Genomic DNA, 21,991 nt, shown 5'->3' on the forward strand with positions numbered 1-21,991 from the left:
GCCACTGTCGACCCATGTCTCCGCCAGAGACTCTTGGACATTCACAGGCAAGTCTGGTTCAGTCTCTTGTGGAGTCACTGCTCCTTTCTCCTGGGTCCTGGTGCACATAAGGTTTTGTTTGTTCCCTCCAAGAATCTGTTTCCCAGTCCTGTGGAATTTCTGTAACCAAGTGCCACTGGCTTTCAAATTCCCTGGGGGTTCTCAGTCCCTCTGCCGAATCCCCAGTTTGGGAAATCTGTTGTGGGCCCTAGAACTTTTGCAACTGTGCAAGAACTTCTTTGCTATAATTGTTCTCCAGTTTGTGGGTCATCTGTTCAGCAGCTCTAAGTGTAGAGCTAATGGCAACCTCCTCCAAGAGGATTTATGCCACACACTGTGCCTCACAGGACTATTGCAGCCAGAGCCCCTGTCCCCGTGGCAGGGCACTGCTGGCCCATTCCTTCACAGGACACAGTCAAACACTCAAAGGCAGGTCTGGCTCAGTCTCTTGTGGAGGTCACTGCTCCTTTCTCTGGGTCCTGGTGTGTACGAGGTTTTGTTTGTGCCCTCCGAGCATCTCTGGTGGGTATGAAATTTGATTTTAAACATCTTGTGCCCCTGCTACCAACTTGTTGGGGCTTCTCCTTTGTCCTTGGATGTGCAATATCCTTCTTTTGTGGGGTCCAACATTCTGTCTATGGTTGTTCAGGAGCTAGTTGTGATTTTGGTGAACAGTATGAAAAGGTAAAAATATGTGACACTGAAAAATGAACTTCCCAGGTTTTTAGGTGACTAATACGCTACAGCAGAAGAGCAGAAAATAGCTCCAGAAGGAATGAAGAGACTGAGCCAAAGTGGAAACAATGCCCAATTGTGGATGTATCTGGTGGTGAATGTAAATTCCAATGCTGTAAGAACAATATTGCATAGGAACCTGGAATGCTAGGTTCATGAATCAAGGTAAATCGGAACTGGTCAAACAGAAGACAGCAAGAGTGAACATTGACATTTTAGGAATCAGTGAACTAAAATGGACCAGAACGGGCGAGTTTAATTCAGATCACCATTATATCTACTACTGTGGTCAAGAATCCCTTAGAAGAAATGGAGTAGCCCTCATAGTCAACAACAACAAAAAAAATCCAAAATGCAGTACTTGAATGCAATCTCAAAATGACAAAATAATCTTGGTTTGATTCCAAGGCAAACCACTCAGTATCAAAGTAATCCAAGTCTATGCCCCAACAACTAATGCCAAAGAAACTTAAGTTGAACAGTTCTATGAAGACCTAAACACCTTCTAGAACCAACACCAAAAAAAGATGTCCTTTTCATCATAGGGGTCTGGAATGCAGGAAATCAAGAGATACCTGGAGTGACAGGCAAGTTGGCTTTGGAGTACAAAATGAAACAGGGCAAAGGCTAACAGAGTTTTGCCAAGAGAATGCACTGGTCATAGCAAACACCCTCTTCCATAACACAAGAGATGACTCTACACATGGATATTATCAGATGGTCAATATCAAAATCAAATTCTATTCTTTGCAGCTGAAGATGGAGAAGCTCTATACAGTCAGCAAAAACAAGACTGGGAGTTGACTGTGGCTCAGATCTAAAACTCCTTATTGCAAAATTCAGACTTAAATTGAGGAAAGTAGGGGAAACCACTAGACCATTCAGGTATGACCTAAATCAAATCCCTTATGACTATACAGTGGAAGTGAGAAATAGATTTAAGGGATTAGATCTGATAGACAGAGTGCCTGAAGAACTATGGACGGAGGTTTGTAACATTGTACAGGAGGTGGTGATCAAAACCAACCCCAAGAAAAAGAAATGCAGAAAGGCAAAATGGTTGTCTGATGAGGCCTTACAAAGAGCTGAGAAAAGAAGAGAAGTGAAAGGCAAAGGAGAAAAGGAAAGATATACCCATCTGAATGCAGAGTTCCAAAGAATAGCAAGGAGAGATAAGAAAACCTTCCTAAATGAATATTGCAAAGAAACAGGAGAAAGACTAGAGATCTCTTCAAGAAAACTAGATATACCAAGGGAACATTTCTTGCAAAGATGGGCACAATAAAGGAGAGAAATGGTATGGACCTAACAGAAGCAGAGGATACTAAAAAGATGTGACAAAATACACAGAAGAGTTATACAAAAAAAGATCTTAATGACCTAGATAACCACAGTGGTGTGATCACTCACCTACAATCAGACATGTTGGAGTGGGGAGTCAAGTGGGCATTAGGAAGCATCACTACAAACATCTAGCAGAGGTAATGGAATTCCAGCTGAGCTACTACAAGTCCTAAAAGATAATGCTGTTAAAGTGCTGCACTCAATATGCCAGCAAACATGGAATACTCAGCAGTGACCACAGGACTGGAAAAGGTCAGTTTTTATTCCAATCCCAAAGAAGGGCAATGTCAAAGAATGTTCAAACATACACATCATTGCACTCAGTTCAGTTCAGTTCAGTTGCTCAGTCATGTTCGACTCTTTGTGACCCCATGAACCGCAGCAGGCCAGGCCTCCCTGTCCATCACCAACTCCCAGAGTCCACCCAAACCCATGTCCATTGTGTCGGAGATGCCCTCCAACCATCTCATCCTCTGTCATCCCCTTCTCCTCCTGCCCTCAATCTTTCCCAGCATCAGGGTCCATTTAAATGAGTCAGTTCTCTGTATCAGGTGGCCAAATTATTGGAGTTTCAGCTTCAACATCAATCCCTTCAATGAACACCCAGGACTGATCTCCTTTAGGATGGACTGGTTGGATCCCCTTGCAGTCCAAGGGACTCTCAAGGGTCTTCTCCAACACCACAGTTCAAAAGCATCAATTCTTCGGTGCTCAGCTTTCTTTATAGTCCAACTCTCACATTCATACATGACTACTGGAAAAAACATAGTCTTGACTAGATGGACCTTTGTTGGCAAAGTAATGTCTCTGCTTTTTAATATGCCGTCTAGGTTGGTCATAACTTTCCTTCCAAGGAGCAAACATCTTTTAATTTCATGGCTGCAGTCACCATCCACAGTAATTTTGGAGCCCAGAAAAATAAAATCAGCCACTGTTTCCACTGTTTCCCCATCTATTTGCCATGAAGTGATGTGACCAGATGCCATGATCTTAGTTTTCTGAATCTTGAGCACTCATTTCACATGCTAGCAAAATAATGCTCAAAATTCTCCAAGGTAGGCTTCACAGTATGTGAACCATGAGCTTCCAGATGTTCAAGCTGGATTTAGGAAAGGCAGAGGAACCAGAAATCAAATTGCCAACATCCGTTGGAACATAGAAAAAGCAAGGGAATTTCAGGGGAAAAAAAAAAAAAAATTTGGTTCTGCTTCATTGACTATGCTAAAGCCTTTGAGTGTGTGGATCCCAACAAACTGTGGAAAAATCTTAGTGATGCGAATACCAGACCACCTTACCTGCCTCCTGCAAAACCTGTATGCAGGTCAAGAAGCAACAGTTAGAACCAGACATGGAACAACAGATTTGTTCCAAATTTTGAACAGAGTAGTCAAGGCTGTATATTGTCACCCTGCTTATTTAACTTACATGCAGAGTACATCATGCGAAATGTTTGGCTGGATGAAGCACAAGCTGGAATCAAGATTGCCAGGAGAAATATCAATAACTTCAGATATGCAGGTGACACCACCCTTATGACAGATAGTGAAGAGGAACTAAAGAGGCTCTTGATAAAGGTGAATGAATGAAAAAGCTGGTTTAAATCCCAACATTCAAACAACTAAGATTATGGCATCCGGGCCCATCACTTCATGGCAAACAGATGGGGAAACAATGGAAACATTGACAGACTTTATTTTCTTGGGCTCTAAAAATCACTGCCAATGGTGACTGAAGCCATGAAATTAAAAGACACTTGCTCCTTGGATGAAAAGCTATGACAAACCTAGACACCATATTAAAAAGCACAGATATTTCTTTTCTGACAATGGTCCATCTAGTCAAAGCTATGGTTTTTTCAGAAGTCTTGTGTGGATGTAAGAGTTGGTTTATAAAGAAAGTTGAAGGCCAAAGAACTGATGCTTTTGAACTGTGGTGTTGGAGACGACTCTTGAGAGTCCCTTGGAATGCATGGAGATCAAACCCGTCAATCCTATAGGAAATCAATCCCGAGTTTTCATTGGAGGAACTGATGCTGAGGCTGAAACTCTAATACTTTGGCCACCTGATGCGAAGAGCCAACTCATAGGAAAAGACCCTGAAGATGAGAAAGATTGAAGACAGGAGGAGAAGTGAATGACAGAGGATGAGATGGTTGGATGGTATCACTGATTCAATGGACATGAGTTTGAGCACACTCCTGGAGATGGTGAAAGCCAGGGGAGCCTGGCATGCTATATAGTCCATTGTGTCATAAAGACATGACTGAGTGACTTAACAGCAACAATGACTTTGCTCACTGAGTTTCCCCGACTAATACCTTTTTTTTTTTTTTTTTTTTTGCTCTCTACCAATTACAACATTTTCCACCATTCAAGGCCAAGATCAAACACCACCTCTTCCATTATCCTTTCCCTCAAATTAGTAGTTGAAGGATAACTCTCTGGTTTCTGCAGACAGTGGACCATTTGCAATTTGGATCTTGTCTTTGGTAGCCACCTTTCTGAATAAAGTGAAATAATTTTCCTATTACAGGAAAGAATGCAGACTTGTTAGTGTCATGTGCAGAGCAGAGCCAGCCCTAGGCTCATGGCAATTCCAGTATAGAAGGGAGGGTAGGACATAGGGAGAGAAGAAAGGAAAATAAATGTTAGGAGGAGAGAGGGAGAGAAGGGTTATAATTTGGCTTTCTTGGAAGCTGCATTCCCACTAGTCTAGCTTATAGTCAAGATCTAACTGGGAAAACAAAGTACATGGAAACTGCTGATTGTAATGGGGATATGAAGGAAGCTAGATTAACATCTAGCGGCAGTGCCAACAAGAGACTAAAGGCAGGAGTGAGCTTTCATTCCAGGCACCTTCTCCTCATATCTCCTAGGGAAAGTTGCCTCAGAAGATTCATCATCAGATTTTGAGATGATCCGTTTTAACTCCTGGTCTGTTGTCTGGATGGGAAAGAGACCAAGGTACCAGGTCTTAAAGTTATTTCTGTCCATAGAAGCACAGGCAAGTAGAAGAACAATAGCTCAGAGGCCTGGAGTGCTGAGCTACCAATAACATGGGCACTTAACTTTGAAAGGTTCTCAATCTGATTATCTTGGAAATAGGGCAAAGAGTTTCAGCCTTTCCTCTCTGTCTAGGATTTGGTGTGCTCCTACATCCTCATCAAATGCAAGTCTTCTGGCATGCCAAGAGTATCCACACGTTTTCAAAGGTCAAGCAGGGAATCTGTATTCTAGGTGGCACAGGAGAGGCTACTCTGGGCAGGCCCCATTTGAAGGGTGTATTTCCCCTGGGTCCAAAGTATTGGGTTGACCAAAAAAATTCATTCAGGTTTTTCCATAATACCTTACAGAAAAATCCAAACGAATTTTGTGGCCAACCCAATAAATGGGGCTGCTGAACTTGACTCCAAATCTCCTAAACCTTGACTAAGAGGATGGGGAACAGAACAAGGAGTGGGGTCCCAGATAACACCCATTAGGAACCCAGATTGAAAGAAAGATAAAAGATACCTGTGGCTCTCTGCCCTGAAGTCTGTTTATAATATATTCCAGTCCTTTACTTCTCTTGTTTCTTGGACATAAACAGTTGCACTGCCCTCCAAAATGCCTTATGCATTTGAAAGTCTAGAAGCTGCATGGGGCAGGACCATGAGGATAGATGGCCATTTTTCTTGCCTTCCTTTCTTTTTTTTTTTTTTTTTTTTTTTAATATTATTTTATTAGTTGGAGGCCAATCACTTTACAACATTTCAGTGGGTTTTGTCATACATTGACATGAACCAGCCATATAATTACATGTATTCCCCATCCCGATCCCCCCTCCCACCTCCCTCCCCACCCGACTCCTCAGGGTCCTCCCAGTGCACCAGGCCCGAGCACTTGACTCATGTATCCCACCTGGGCTGGTGGTCCGTTTCACCATAGATAATATACATGCTGTTCTTTCAAAACATCCCACCCTCACGTTCTCCCCCAGAGTTCAAAAGTCTGTTCTGTATTTCTGTGTCTCTTTTTCTGTTTTGCATATAGGGTTATCGCCACCATCTATCTAAATTCCGTATATATGTGTTAGTATACTGTAATGTTCTTTATCTTTCTGACTTACTTCACTCTGTATAATGGGCTCCAGTTTCATCCATCTCATTAGAACTGATTCAAATGAATTCTTTTTAACGGCTGAGTAATATTCCATGGTGTATATGTACCACAGCTTCCTTATCCATTCATCTGCTTATGGGCATCTAGGTTGCTTCCATGTCCTGGCTATTATAAACAGTGCTGCGATGAACATTGGGGTGCACGTGTCTCTTTCAGATCTGGATTCCTCAGTGTGTATGCCCAGAAGTGGTATTGCTGGGTCATATGGCAGTTCTATTTCCAGTTTTTTAAGAAATCTCCACACTGTTTTCCATAGTGGCTGTACTAGTTTGCATTCCCACCAACAGTGTAAGAGGGTTCCCTTTTCTCCACACCCTCTCCAGCATTTATTGCTTGTAGACTTTTGGATAGCAGCCATCCTGACTGGCGTGTAATGGTACCTCATTGTGGTTTTGATTTGCATTTCTCTGATGATGAGTGATGTTGAGCAAAAATAAACTCAAAATGGATTAAAGATCTAAATGTAAGACCAGAAACTATAAAACTCCTAGAGGAGAACATAGGCAAAACACTCTCCGACTTAAATCACAGCAAGATCTTCTATGACCCACCTCCCAGAATATTGGAAATAAAAGCAAAAATAAACAAATGGGACCTAATGAAAATTAAAAGCTTTTGCACAACAAAGGAAACTATAAGTAAGGTGAAAAGACAGCCCTCAGATTGGGAGAAAATAATAACAAATGAGGAAACAGACAAAGGATTAATCTCAAAAATATACAAGCAACTCCTGAAGCTCAATTCCAGAAAAATAAACGACCCAATCAAAAAATGGGCCAAAGAACTAAACAGACATTTCTCCAAAGAAGACATACAGATGGCTAACAAACACATGAAAAGATGCTCTTGCCTTCCTTTCTAAAGACTCTCAAGCACTAGGAGCTAGGGGAGTGTGCAGGCAGTAAGAAGAAGGAGAGGCAAGTAATTTTCGACCCCATTCCCTTCCTCCTGTTCTGCATGATAGGAGATAATTATGTAGGGGTGTGGGGGGTGGGTCTGTCAAGACAGCTCTGAGGAAAAGCTCTAAACATCAAAAGTACTTCCCACATAGCTATTATCTGGGCTTGCATCCTCTATGCCTTCACCTTGTATTTCTCTAACTGCTCATCCATATCTTCACCCACAGTTGTGCAGGAGATATAAAAGAAGGTACTGTGAAAGGATGAAGATTTAGCAAAATTCAAGGTGCCTGGATCTGGATTTGGGTGGCTATCTGTGCTGATCCAGGCCCCATTTGCCTCCTTCCCCTGTTCTTCTCCACATCATAGGTTGACTGAACACTGCAGGCTCCATTTCCCAGGCTTCCTCGTCAATCATCTTCTGGTTGGGCTCAACCAGTGGAAGGCACTGATGGGAGGGTAAGAAATGTGGGGAAGTCAGGGTACTTAGGCTCTACCTTTTGTGCCTTTGGTGGCATTTCTGCTGTGTCTCTTCTATGGCTTCTGCTATCAGTATACTACCAATTCTGCTGTGTGATTCAATTCCTGGCTCAGGTCATACAACCTCCTTCCACTGTCCATTTTTCACCTTGCCCTGCTCTGCCAGATGTTGCAAGAGGGGCTGACCCCTCTAGGTTGTGTTTCCCATGCTCTAATATTATTTGACCTTTAGTTTACTCCAGTGAAACACTGGAAGCAGACTGATGGGCAAGAATGATGTAAAGGAGAGGGTGTTTCTTCCTTTCCTCTTGTTTGGATACCCATGATAGACCTGTGATTTCACTTTCCATCAGGTGACCCAAGTCCCTAGCCTCTGGACATATCTCTTCCCTCACCCCTTTAGCCTAAGGATGGTGTTAGACTCCTGCTATCACTAATCTATAACTTCCTGTCCTTTTTAGATTCTCTGCCTATCACCTATGTAACCATTTTCCATGTTAAATCTGTTGTCATAAATATTTGGTAATTTGTGTTCCTAGCTAGATCTTGACTATATAATAGACTAGTGATAATGCAGCCTATGATTCAAGGTGAGTGATGGGAGACTCCTTGGTCATTTGACTCAAAGGTGTTTGGCAACTGCAGGAGACAGGAAGAATAAAAGAAAAGCAGGCCCTGGTAAGGGCCACAAAAGAAATTTATAATTATTGATAAACTGGATGCTATAAGGCATGAGACTCTTAGAACAAGTCCAGAGGGAACAGTTCATAATCTTGAAAAAAAGATATGATCCTGGGTTGGAAAACCAACCCCAGACTGTTTCTCAACTGGTGTCTCAGAGTCACATGTTTTACGTATCTGGTGGAAAATCTATAGATAAGAATTAGTTACCGATTTGTTATTGATTACTGTTTCTTAATTACTCAATGGTTAATGATCATTTTGTTCTTTGGCCTTGAAGGCCACATGAGTTATAGTTTAACTCCCTGCATATTCTTTCATTCACGGCTGAAAGTATAATAAAGCTGGCTTAGATTCAGTTTCGGCACCTTCACTTTGGAGTGGTCTTGGTCCCCTGGTCCCTTGATCCTCGCTTTTCTCTGAATTCTTGTGCCTTGTTTCTCATTCTCTTGCCACATCACACTTTTGGAAACCCTGCTTGTCGAGCCAGTCTTGACAGGCAACAGCCCCTGCAAAGGTGGCTTTCATTCACCACAACCTGGTGTCAATAGATTGGTTGTGGACCCAAGTTTGGTTCAGTAACAATAGCAGCCAGAGATTCAATGGAGACCTAGGGCTGAACAAGATGATGCTACCCTTATACTTACCTGATTTCTTCAGGACCTTGCTGCTAGGACATTACAGTGCCAATTGTCTCAAGGATCTTGGTGGGGAGGTATAGGCCATTGGGTTAGTTTTATCTTTCAGAAGTCAGGCTCCTATGCCTGTTGAATGCCAGATCAGTATAATTCTTTCCCATGACCAACCAGACACCTTCCCCAAGTGAACTCTGTGCCCCCCCACAACCTAACACACACCAGACACAACAGCCCCCAGGATTTATTTTCTGAGGATTTTATTGTGGAGGATAATACAGGAGAGCAGCTTTGGGTGAGTGCATAGAGCTGTAGTTTCCTCCAGCTACCTGGATCCCCAGGTGATTTCTTGGAGGCATTGTAGGTTTCTGGGGGGGCTGCAAGATTACAGTTGGTGTTTGAGGTAGCTAATCAACATGGGGGGAATATCCAGCTGGTCGATGGCTTGTGGCTGGCTGGTGTGGCACAGGGATCTGCGGATAACTAAACGAGCCTGTGATAGCAGTGACCGTGGAGTGGCTACAGTAAGGAAAAACAGGTTTTGAGAAGCAATTCTCAGTGTGGTTCTCCCACCCAAGCCTACATCCATCCTGCCCTGGCTACTGCAGCCCTAACTGCTCTCTCCCTTCTAAGAAATGTCCCCCTCCCTGCCCTAAAATGCATGGTACCAATGGGGACACACTGAAGCCTAGAGGCCACAAAACTGTGGCCACAAAACTGTCATTGGCAGAGCCAGAACCACAAATTGGGATTGTGCAAACCTTACCTCATCTCAGTGAACCTTCTCCTAAAAAGGAACCTGTAACCTCTTTTCTATTAGGGCCCCAAGAAAGGGGAGACAATAGTGTTTTCTCCAATTCACCCCAGAAATATTAACTTAGGCGGTGATTTGTGTCCCTGGGACATCCAAACCAGGAGACCTATTAGAGTTGGTCTGCTTGACACTCACCTCGGGCCTGTATCAGCAATGCAGTGCTTTTATCATATTGCGAGTTCAGGTCCAGGGAGAGAGATGGAAGGTAGATGTTAGCACCAAAATCAATTAACAGCCGGATGTACTCTGGCTCACAATTATGGTGGAGGCAGATTTCGAGGAGCGTGCGGGGTCGTGGGATTCGAGCCAACAGGTGCTGGTCAGTACAGTTGTAGTCAGGGTCTGCCCCATGGAGCAAAAGTAGGCGGAAACAATCAAGGTGACCATAGACTGCAGCCAAATAGAGGGGGCCAGAACATGAAGCTATGTTCGATGCCCAGACTGGTAGTTTCGCCTTGACATTGACCTCTGCACCATGACCCAGGAGCTCCTGCAGGATGGTAACAGCACCATCACGGGCAGCTGTGAGCACAGGAGAGCAGTTGTTGTAGATGCTACCACCAGGACAGGCACCAGCTTCCAAAAGCACACGCACACAGTCCAGGTGGCCATGACTGACGGCGGTAAAAAGTGGTGTCTGTGCCTTGACGTCTAAGCTGTCAACATCAGCACCATGTGCCAGGAGGACCTGCAGGCAGCTAAGGTGGCCATAAGCAGCAGCCAAGCGCAAGGGTGTCCCAGGGACACCCCAGCCACTCCTACTGTTGATAAATCTTTTGTAACGCTCCTGGCACAAAAGCTGGTCCAAAGTATAGGAATCATTGTTGTACACTGCTTGATTGAGAGCTTGCTTCTCTCCTGTGTCGGTATCCTCCTCCTCATCAGGCTGCAGAAGGGAGAAGATCTTGGTGATGTCCATGAGGTTTTCACCTTGGCTGACTGGAGCAAAACTATTCTCATTATGAGCAGGAGGATATGCCAGATCTGTGGGTGACAAAAACAGGAGACTGAGGGCTGCCATCGAAAGCCTGGATGCTTGCTCCCCCATCCTTCACTATCAGGCTCCTCCCTCATTGGCCCCCTGCTTCTAACTCCTACTCCATCTTATTTCAGACCCTAGAGATGGCTGCAAAAATAGATCAGGTCATTTCACAGCCTGGTACCTTTGCATATGTTGTTCTGCCTACTCTTCAAACTCCTACTTCTGGGAAGCCTTCCCTAATCTCTGCCCCTTCTCAGGGATTCTAAAGGATTACAACTAGGCTTTAGCTATGAACTTTCACATCTTATTTCCACTTATCTGTGCTTCATCAGTGTGTAAACTCCAAGGTGAGGACTCCTGTATCCATCTTATTATTCCTCCACTCCGGGCAGAGTCTACATCATGGCTAGGGAGTTGGTAGATGAATCTTAATTCAAAATGTGTGGGCTAAGGAGGTGATTCTGGTCTGGCAGTTGCTAGGCCAACAGAATGGTGCTTTGTGGTGTCAAGCGGTCATCCCTGAGCATTCTAACATCAGTCTTATGGGGGCAGGCCCTCAATTCTACCTCTCAGCCTTTTAGATGAGATTCAACAACTTCACAGGCTTCCCTAGTGGCTCAGATGGTAAAGATCTGCCTGCAGTGCAGGAGACCTGGGTTTGATCCCTGGATTGGGAAATCCCCTGGAGAAGGAAATGACAACCCACTCCAGTACTCTTGCCTGGAGAATTCTACGGACAGAGGAAGCTGGCAGGCTACAATCCATGGGATCACAAAGAGTCAGACACAACTGTGTGACTAACTTTCACTTTTACTCTTTCACTCTTAATAGCCCCTCATAAGTGATGTCCATGCAGACTCAGGTCCCATGCTTCAGGCAACAGAGTTGCTCAGGAAATGGATGGTAAGTGGCATTCACTGATTAAATAAAGAAATGACATTATAAGAAATACACTTCAAGTAAAATAAACTTAAAGAGATAGTAAGAAATAGTTGAGGTTTCCAGGGCAAGTCCTTCTCTCTGTTGACAACTAGATTTTCCACCAGGACCACTCCAATCCAGGAGCACCTTTGACTGCCAGCAACTCTTTGGAAACTATGGCTTCTCCATCTCTCTGCTGTTGTTTTTTTAGTTACTAAGTCGTGTCCCACTCTTTGCAACCCCATAGACTATAGCATGCCAGGTTTCCCTGTCTTTCACTATCTCCCAAGGTTTCCTGAAACTCATACACATCGAGTTGGTGATGCCACCCAACCATCTCATCCTCTGTTGCCCCCTTCTCCTCCTGACTTCAATCTTTCCCATCTCTCTGAGTCAAGCCTTTCCCCATCCTCTCTGCTCTACCCAGCTTGGAGCCTTGCCTCAACCCTCAGCTCTTGTCTCTTCATCACCCCCAGGCTCTACAAAATCACTCATCACCCAGTGACTGACTCAAGCTAATGCTTTGACCTTTCTTGTCCTGTCTGTAATGCTCCAAAGTCAAAGTCACCCACCTCAGTTTGTAATGTCATCAGGATAAGCTAGTAGGTTTTTCAGAAGTTGAGTCTTCATCCTCTCCCATACCCTGCAGCCCTGGGCTCAAGGCCACACACCTCCTTATATTCACCGTCGACCTCAACCCCTCTTTGTTAGCCTGGTACCTCGAATACACACTTCATAGAATAATTTGTGAGGTGGGTGGATGGGTCTCCCTCAACATTAGCTCCCCCTATGCATCAGCATCAACTCCATATATTTATTATTTATCCATTTTTTGTGGTGCAATTATAACAAGAGGATTTTAGAAATTAGGCAGATCTAAGTTTGCAACTCAGCACCCCTATATTCTATCTGAGTAACCTTTGGGCAAGTCTCTTCCCTTCTTCGGGATTCAGTTTCCTCATTTATAAGACAGAAATAATCGTCCCTGCCTCATGGAACTGTTAAGAGAAAGAGTGTGTGTGCATGTATGCTTAGTCATTCAGTCATGTCTGATTCTTTGCAACCCCATGGATTGTAGCCCACTAGGCTTCTCTGTCCACAGAATTCTCCAGGCAAGAATACTGGCATTGGTAGCCATTTCCTTCTCCAAGGGATCTTCCTGACTCAGGGATCAAATCCAAGTCTCCTGCATTGCAGGAGAATTCTTTATTGGGTGAGCGACTAGCGACTAGTTTCTCCCCAAGAGAAACTGAGCTACCACATGTTAGATCTTCAAAGGTGAGCTTCCTCTGTGCCTTCAGTCTCTCCACTGGTTCCTCTCCCTCAGTCATCTTTGGAAACAAAACACTTCTATGGTCCTTTGTCCTACTCTAGCTACCTTTCTTTTCTTCTTCACCTCCAAGTCACTCTTCCACCCTCTGCAGTGGCTCCATCCACCCTTAATCATACACTGAATAGTTCTTTAAAAGTGATCCTTGTGGTTAAATCTACTGGCTATTTATCAGATATTTCCTTTTCTGACTCTCCTGGAACATCTGACCACTTCTTCCTATGTAGTCTTCTCTTGGCTTCCTGGCCAGCACACTCTTCTGATTTCCCCCACTCTGTTCTCCCCTGAAATAGTTTTGTCCTCCGTGTTCTCTCCTTCTTCTAGTGCTATAGCTTTCACCTTTATCAGGATGATTTCAAGCCCACTACTCCAAGTACCCCAGCTCTCTCTTCAGCAAAGGTATGTATTCATTGAATTCTTTCAGGTACTTCAAAATCAGCACTATCACACCATCACTACTACTATCACCATCACCAAACTAGATCCACATCTCAGTTCCTCATCATCCAACTGGTCAACCAAACCAAATACCCAAGACTAATGTCAGGCCTCTTTATTTCTTTCTCCCATCCCCATCTAACTGATTACCAAATCATATGGATTTTACTTCCTAGAGACCTCTATAGGCTACCCCTCTCAGGCTCATACTCATTGCCAGTACTTTATCTAGGCCTCTATCATCTTTTGCATCAACTCTTACTGTAGTCTCCTAGCTAGTTTACTTTGTCAATAATTTCTTCTTATTATTGCTAAAGTGATCACTTGAAAATGTAAACCTTGTCTGTGCCAATCCTCTATTTTAAATCCTTTAATGACTCCCTTTTCTTTCAGAGTATAGCCCAGATGCCTTGCCAAGCTTACAGGTCCTTCATGAGAAAACCTTGGCCCAAATCTCCAGCCTCACTTTCTACCACTTCTCTACTTATACTCCAAAATCCATCGATAAGGGAGGAGAAATTATGGCTTCTAATATATATCATGCTTCCTTCTTTCACATGCAACTTCCTCTGATGGGTTACTTCCTTGAGTCTTGGCTCTTATAGCACTAGAGCAGTCATCACACTGTATCACAACTCCTTCTGTGTGGATCTGTTTTGTCCCCACTGCAGATTGGGAGTACATATATGGAAGTAGTAAAACATGGTCTAGGATTCTGTTTCAATCTCATCTCTACCACTTAGTAGCTCTGTGACCTAGGGCAGGTCATTTAATCTCTCTATGTCTATTCCTTCATCTGTAAAGATAGAGTAATAGTAGTATCAGTCTCAGAGGACTATTGTTAAGATTAAATGAGTTAATACATCTTAAATATTTATAATACCACTTGAATGTAGTACTCAGTAAACATTTTCACTATGATTATTATTACTACTTAGGTCTTCAATTTCTATGACTGCTGCTCCCTCCAGAGGTTAAAGCTCCATAACTTCAATTTAGAGATGGAATAGAATCCAGGTTTCCCTACACCCCATCCTGTACTTTCTATTACCACCTGAAAAGCAAACACATATCCCTCCTCCTTGCCTCAAGCAGTTGTATTGTAGCTCCAAGAATCCTCAGGTTTGAGGGTCATGCTGGATTCCAGGACCTTAATCATATGATTTGTAAGGAAATAATTTCTTTACAAAATCATTAAATAAAATAAATCTTACTATTTTACAATATTACTATCTTACTCTTGGGGGAGTGATGTTCAGAGAAATGAAGAGGAAAGGGAGTATGAAGGGAAATGCTGAAGATCTTACCAAGGTCATATTATGCGCCTACAGCAGGGCCATATAATGAGCCTCCAGAGGGAGAACAAGACATAAACCCCAGCAGCCCTGGGTACTTGAGTGAATTGTACCTCACCTCATTAGATAGGGTAAGAAAATCTAAGTCATCTATTGTCTAACCTCACCGTACTATTGTTTATTAATCAGAGTTATTATGTGGGGACATTCTGTGCAAGGATCCTTCTCCTGATCCCCAAAGTGCAGGGGTTTTAAACTCTTTTTTGGCGACATCAACCCCTGTGACAATCTTATTAAGTCTCTGGCCCCATCTCAGAATGATTTTTAATTTTTTCTTTCTTTTTAGATTAATTAATCTAATTGGAGGATAATTACAATATTGTGATGGTTTTTGCCATACATCAACATGAATCGGCCACAGGCATATGTGTCCCTCCATCCATAAGATACATAGAATTAAAGGAAACCAATTATATTGAAAAATAGCTATGAAAATATTTTAAAAATTGCATGATATAGTAATAAAAGTTCTTTATTAACACATTAAATAACAAGCTCTACTAATAATTTCTAAGTTATAATGAGCACAAATGGCATTTCTAGATCTCTGTCACAACTGTAATATGAAAGGAAATATCTATGATTTCTTCTGGTGACCAAGTTACAGGAACTAGTAATATGATTGCTATTTGCTGTCTGCATTCATCCTTGAAGGAAGTAGTAAATTTTAGTTAGATTAAGGGGAAATAAAAGTGTTTGTTCATATCATCTGTATTTTTGGATTCTTTGCATTCTATCTAAGGCCCTCTTGTGGGGGTGTCTGTGAATCTAGGTTAAGAACTCCTTTGGGAGAGTGGCTGGTTTCAGTAGGCCCCAGAATAGTCTGCCAAGCATTAATAGACTATTTTTAACGCTCGTTTTCCCCTCCCCTCCACATTGAGGAGCTCTGCCTTTCTGTCCTTGAGCCTACCCTTCTGCATCCACACATACTCACAAATGCTAAACAAGGACACAAAGACAAAACTTCCCCTTACCTGTATTGCATAACTGAAGCAATTTCCCTGAAGAAGTAGGCCCATTTGAATCCCAGAGCCCAGGCAGACATACTTTCCGGGGACAAACACAGCAGGAACCTGTCCTTCTCTCTGTGAGGTTTCCTCACTGACCTCCCAAGCACCGCCAGAAACCAGACCCAGTGGAAAGACTACAAAGGGTGGTGATCATAGGTTCACCACCCGGCAGCCCTAAGAGTTCACTTGTTCCTGATAGCATTGTCATATTCTAGGCTTCAGGTACTCACCAGACTGCCCCTACACCTCTGCGAAGCACTGGGCCTTGGTGGCCCCTCCAAGGGGAGCCCCCTACTGCCCCAGGGGCTGGAGCAGGCAGAGCCCCCAGTTTCCACTGTTAATAACACTGCCTGCAGTCTGGCTGAATAGATCCAGAGGGCTAATTTTAGGCTACCCTCCACCCCGCCTCCACCTTGCTCTGAAGGCCGTGTTATCTTACTAATGCCATTCTGGGAGAGATCCCTTTGAGAGCAGGGCCATCCATGGGGAAGTCTTGGAAGGACTGACTGACAGGTGTCTGGCTGTGCTGAGACTTAGGCTCCTAGTGTGTCCCAGGGTACCCCTCCCCACCATTCAAATAGGCTACAAGGCCAGACTCCTGGCTGTGGGTGTTCCTATCCTTTCACCAAGAGGCTAGAGAAGGCCCAGTCTTCCTTAGCACACCTTCCTCTGGTTCCAGGCCTCTTCTTTTCCTCTTCCTAACTTAGCCTCTTTGGATTTTCTATTTCCTTTTTTGAATGACCAAAAACACATTGCCCTCTCCTTCCTCCACCGCAATACCCCTACTCCCAAGAGTGAGAAGGATGGTGGGAAGCAGAGAATGCCACACTGGAACATACATCAACAAGGTTTTCCAAAGTTTAGAAGGCCCTATGTGTGCTAAGTCACTCAGTTGGCCCTGATCAATTTATAAATGCCTCCCCTGTCCACCAACCCACCAGACTCAGCTTAAAGAAAATATCCACAGCCTTTCCACCCTTTTCACATCTAAGACATTGAACCAGATTCATGTGTCCAGCACTAGGAACTCTGTCAAAAGCTCAGATCTTTAAAGTATTGTTTTAGCTCTCTGGTTGGCATTAAATGAAGGAAATGGTAGAGAGATATCTTTAGAAATAGTCACATTATCTACCTTAGATGTCACCCAAAAAAAGCAAGTGGAAGCGAGCACCTTCTTCCTCCTGGGAAGAAATGCCAGCCTAGCATTTGTTATACAAACTACACCACAAACCATCTGATCATGCCTGAGAAACACTTTATGGAGAAACTATTGAGAAGCCATTATGTGTAAGGTTCTAGATGTAGGAAGAACTTTAAAAAAATGTAAAATATGGTATCCTTGAAAGAGTTCAGTTTATTAGGAAAAACAGACATGAAAACAATTGGTATTTCTCATAATGCAACAATGGTTATCTTGTGTCCATATAAATTTCTCAGATTAGTCCAGGGAGTAATTGCAGGGTTCTGTGTCCCTACATGCCACCAAAAACAATAACTTGAATTTTCCTGCAGAGATTGCAGTCTATATAGAACATTGATCCCAAGACCTCAGAGTACTTTTTTCCCCTTTCAATTATCACAGAAGAGAAGGTTCCAGTCAGGAAAAAAGAAAAGCCAGTGAGGGAACAAGAGATGTGTTACAATTAAATACCAGCAGCTGTGTTTTACATGATTACTTCGGTATTAGAATCTGCATATTGAAAGGAGATGTCCACATTTCTGAGATATTCAATGACTGCTGCTTAAATGCGTCCAAAAATAGAACACTCTCTACATCCAAAAGTAGCACATCTCATTATTGGACAGTTCAGTTGGTCCTTCTTTCTGCCAAGCCTCTATCTGCATCTATAAAGCACTCCTGAGGTCAACTGCTGATCCAATTTTCACTTACTATTAGAACATCAGACAACACAGTCACTTTGTTTGTCCCAAAACAGCCCTCTGGGGATCTGATCCCAGATATCATCTTATCTCTGTGGAAACAGCTCAGTTCCATCAACTATTTATTTCAAGATCTATCTAATCCCTTTCCAAGTCTTGTCTGCCAATTCATGAAGTGGTTGTGCAGCCTGCTTACACATTAACAGCACCAGGGAGTTCACAGGAGGTCAGATAACTCCTTAGGAAAGTGTCAAGTGTGTCCCAGTGTGATCAGTGACTGCCCATTGGAAACATGAAAAAGCATATCTCCTTCACCTTAGTTTGAGGCAGTGGCCTGTAGCTGTTTATTACCCGAGGTCTCATGCAAACCTGATTAGCAGCCAACAAACAAGCTATTTATGATGCAGTATTATTCTTGAAAAAAATAGTAGGATTTTTTAAATAGAAAATTTTGGAGATAATTGCATATTAACATACAGAGATCCCCTGTAGACTTTACTATTTCCTCCAATGGTAGAATTTTGTAAGACAATGCAGTGCCTTAAGTAGAATATTGACATTGACTCACCTATCTTATTCAGATTTCCCAAGCTTACCTGTAGTCATGTGTGTCTCAGTGTTTGTTTACTTCTGTACAATTTTATCACATAGTAGGTTCTTTGTATACCACCCCAATATACAGAATATACAGACAGTATACAGAATAGTTCTAGCACAATAAGGATATCTCAGATTTCCTTTTTATAGCTATATCTATTTCTTTCCCACTCTCCCTCCTTGGTCCTTAACCTAGCAATCTCTAATCTCTTTTCCATTTCTATAATTTTGACATTTCAAAATTATATAAATGAAACTGTACCCTTTGAAAGTAGCTTTTTTCCCACCCAGCATGCCCTTGGGACTCATCCAAGTTGTTGCCTGCATCGTTTGTTTCTGTGGTATGTATGTACCATGATTTGTTTAACTACTGACCCAGTGAAAGACATCTAGATTGTATGTAGTTATTTGGCTATTAAGGAAAAACATTCTATGAACATCTATGCACAGGTCTTTATCACTCCAGTTATATCATAGGATTTATGAGTAAAGTGATTACCCTAACCCTAACCCTAAAGTGATTACTCCCATTTTACTCTTCCATGTCAGGATTGTTTTAGCTATATTAGAACCTGAAGCCTTTAATTATCAATACCTTTTAGAATAAACTTGCCTATGTCTACAAAAAATTGCTGAGACTTTGGTAGAAACTGTGTTAAGTCTACATAATAATTTCAGGAGAATTGACTGCTTTACTGTGTTGAACCCATGGTATTTTTTTTTTTTTAATTATTGGAGTATAGTTGACTTATACTGTTGTGGTAGTTTCAGGTGTATAGCAAAGTGAATCAGTTATACTTAAACATATATCCACTCCATTTTAGATTCTTTTCCCATATAGGCCATTACAGAGTACTGGGTAGCCTTTCTGTGCTATAGAGTAGGTCCTTATTGTTATTTATTTTTATATATAGTAGTGTGTATATGTCAATCCCAGTCTCCCAATTTATCCCTATCCCTCCTTCCTCCTTGGTAACCATACACTAGTTTTCTACATCAGTAACTATTTCTGTTTTGTAGATAAGTTCCTTTGTATCCTTTCTTTAGATTCCACAAATAAGTGATATTGTATGATATTTGTCTTTTCTACACATGTTATGTTTTTACATTTATTTAAGTCCTTAATTTCTTTCATCACATTTTGTAGTTTTCAGTGTATGTACCATGTACATATTTTATTAAGTGTATACCTAAGTATTTCAATTTCTTTGGATACATTGTAAATTACATTGGGTTTTGATTTTGGTTTCTATGTGTTCATATAGAAATATGATGTATGTGTGTGTGTGTGTGTTTTGATTTTATATCCTGCCACGGTGCTGAATTTACTAGTTTCAGTGTTTTTGTTTTTTGTATATTCCTTTTGATTTTCTATGTAGTCAATCATGTCATCTGCAAATAGGGACAACTTTATTTCTTCCTTTCCAATCTGTATGCCTTATTTCCTCTTCTTGTCTTATTGTAGTGATTAGAACTTCCAGAAATATATTGAGAAAGAGTGATGAGAGTGAACATCTTTGCTTTTTCCTAGTCTTGTCGGGAAACATTCAGTCTTTTATCACTAGGTATGATGTTAACTATAGGTTTTTTAAATAGATGCCCCTCGTCTAGGTTCACAAACTTCCCTTCTATTCATAGCTTACTCAGTGTTTATATCAGGAATGTATGTTGGATTTTGTTAAATACTTTTTCTACATCAATTGATGTGGTCATATAAGTTTTCTTCTTTAACCTGTTTATATGGTGGATTACCATCATTGATTTTGAAATGCTGAATCACTTTCATCTTTGAAATAAATTCCACTTGGAAATGGTAAATAATTTTTAGTGCATCATGGGGATAGGTTCCTGGAGGAGGTCATGGCAACACACTCCAGTATTCTTGCCTGGAGAATCCCATGGACAGAGGAGCCTGGTGGGCTACAGTTCATAGAGGGTTTCAAAGACTTGGACACAACCGAAGCAACTTAGCATGCACAGGGTTACGTTTCCTAATATTTTGGTAAGGAATTTTATGCTTAGGTTGATGAAAAATAATGGTTTGTAGATTTCTTTATTCTTTCTCTCTTTGATTTTGGTATCAGGGTAATACTGACCTCATAAAATGACTTTAGAAATCTCCTTTCTTCCATTTTTGGAAGAAATTGTGTAAATTCATAAGACTGGTGTTAATTTCTTAAATGTTTGGTAGAATTCTCCAGTGAAATGATCTGGGCCCAGAGGTTTTCTGGGGAGAGGAGTTTTTACATAATGAATTGCATTTCTTTAATGGATACAGAACTATTCATATCAGTTATTTAATTCTTATTAAAGTTTTGGTAGTTGGTGGGTTTTGAAGGTCAGGTTTCTCTAAATTGTCATGATTATAAGGGTGAAGTTTTTTGTAGCATTTCATTTTAAAACTAATCAATCATTTTATTATAGATATTTACTTGCCATCTTCAGTTCAGTTCAGTTCAGTTGCTCAGTCGTGTCTGACTCTTTGCGACCCCATGAACGTCAGGCCTCCCTGTCCATCAACAACTCCCAGCGTCCACCCAAACCCATGTTCATAGAGTCGGTGATGCCATCCAGCCATCTCATCCTCTGTCGTCCCCTTCTCCTCCTGCCCTCAATCTTTCCCAGCATCAGGGTTTTCTCCAATGATTCAGCTCTCTGCATCAGGTGGCCAAAGTATTGGAGTTTCAGCTTCAATATCAGTCCTTCCAATGAACACCCAGAACTGATCTCCTTTAGGATGGACTGATTGGATCTTCTTGCAGTTCAAGGGACTCTCAAGAGTCTTCTCCAACACCACAGTTCAAAACCAACAATTCTTCGGAGCTCAGCTTTCTTTATAGTCCAACTCTCACATCCATACCTGACTAATAGAAAAACCATAGCCTTGACTAGATGGACTTTCGTTGGCAAAGTAATGTCTCTGCTTTTTAATATGCTGTCTAAATTGGTCATAACTTTCCATCCAAGGAGTAAGAGTCTTTTAATTTCATGGCTGCAATCACCATCCACAGTGATTTTGGAGCCCAGAAAAATAGTCAGCCACTGTTTCCACATCTATTTGCCATGAAGTGAAGGGACCAGATGCCATGATCTTAGTTTTCTGAATGTTGAGTTTTAAGCCGACTTTTTCATTCTCCTCTTTCACTTTCATCAAGAGGCTCTTTAGTTCTTCTTCACTTTCTTCCATAAGGGTGGTGTCATCTGCATATCTGAGGTTTTTGATATTTCTCCTGGCAATCTTGATTCCGGCTTGTGCTTCCTCCAGCCCAGTGTTCCTCATGATGTACTCTGCATACAAGTTAAATAAGCAGGGTGACAATATACAGCCTTGACATACTCCTTTTCCTATTTGGAACCAGTCTGTTGTTCCATGTCCTGTTCTAACTGTTGCTTCCTGACCTGCATACAGGTTTCTCAAGAGGCAGGTCAGGTGGTCTGGTATGCCCATCTCTTTCAGAATTTTCCAGTTTACTGTGATCCATACAGCCAAAGGCTTTGGCATAGTCAATAAAGCAGAAATAGATGTTTTTCTGGAACTCTCTTGTTTTTTTGATGATCCAGCGCATGTTGGAAATTTGATCTCTGGTTCCTCTGCCTTTTCTAAAACCAGCTTGAACATCTGGAAGTTCACTGTTCATGTATTGCTGAAGCCTGGCTTGGAGAATTTTAAGCATTACTTTACTAGCGTGT

The 21,991-nt window shown here is 42.0% G+C and overlaps 1 protein-coding gene and 1 long non-coding RNA gene across 4 annotated transcripts in view; one reads left to right on the forward strand and one right to left on the reverse strand.

Moving 5' to 3' along the window:
• The window catches only part of LOC136153984 (uncharacterized), a 57,611-nt gene that overhangs the window by 11,877 nt on the left and 23,743 nt on the right, over positions 1-21,991 (forward strand). The window lies entirely within an intron of this gene.
• Positions 10,287-21,991, reverse strand: part of MTMR8 (myotubularin related protein 8) — a 227,697-nt gene continuing 215,992 nt past the window's right edge. For all 3 annotated transcript variants that reach the window (XM_065916129.1, XM_065916128.1, XM_065916127.1), the window contains one exon: positions 10,287-10,771. In XM_065916129.1, coding sequence (XP_065772201.1) covers positions 10,439-10,771 — 333 coding nt within the window. In that variant the 3' untranslated portion in view covers positions 10,287-10,438. The remainder of the gene's footprint in view (positions 10,772-21,991) is intronic.

This window comes from Muntiacus reevesi, chromosome X (assembly GCF_963930625.1).
Source record: "Muntiacus reevesi chromosome X, mMunRee1.1, whole genome shotgun sequence".
NCBI lineage: Eukaryota > Metazoa > Chordata > Mammalia > Artiodactyla > Cervidae > Muntiacus > Muntiacus reevesi.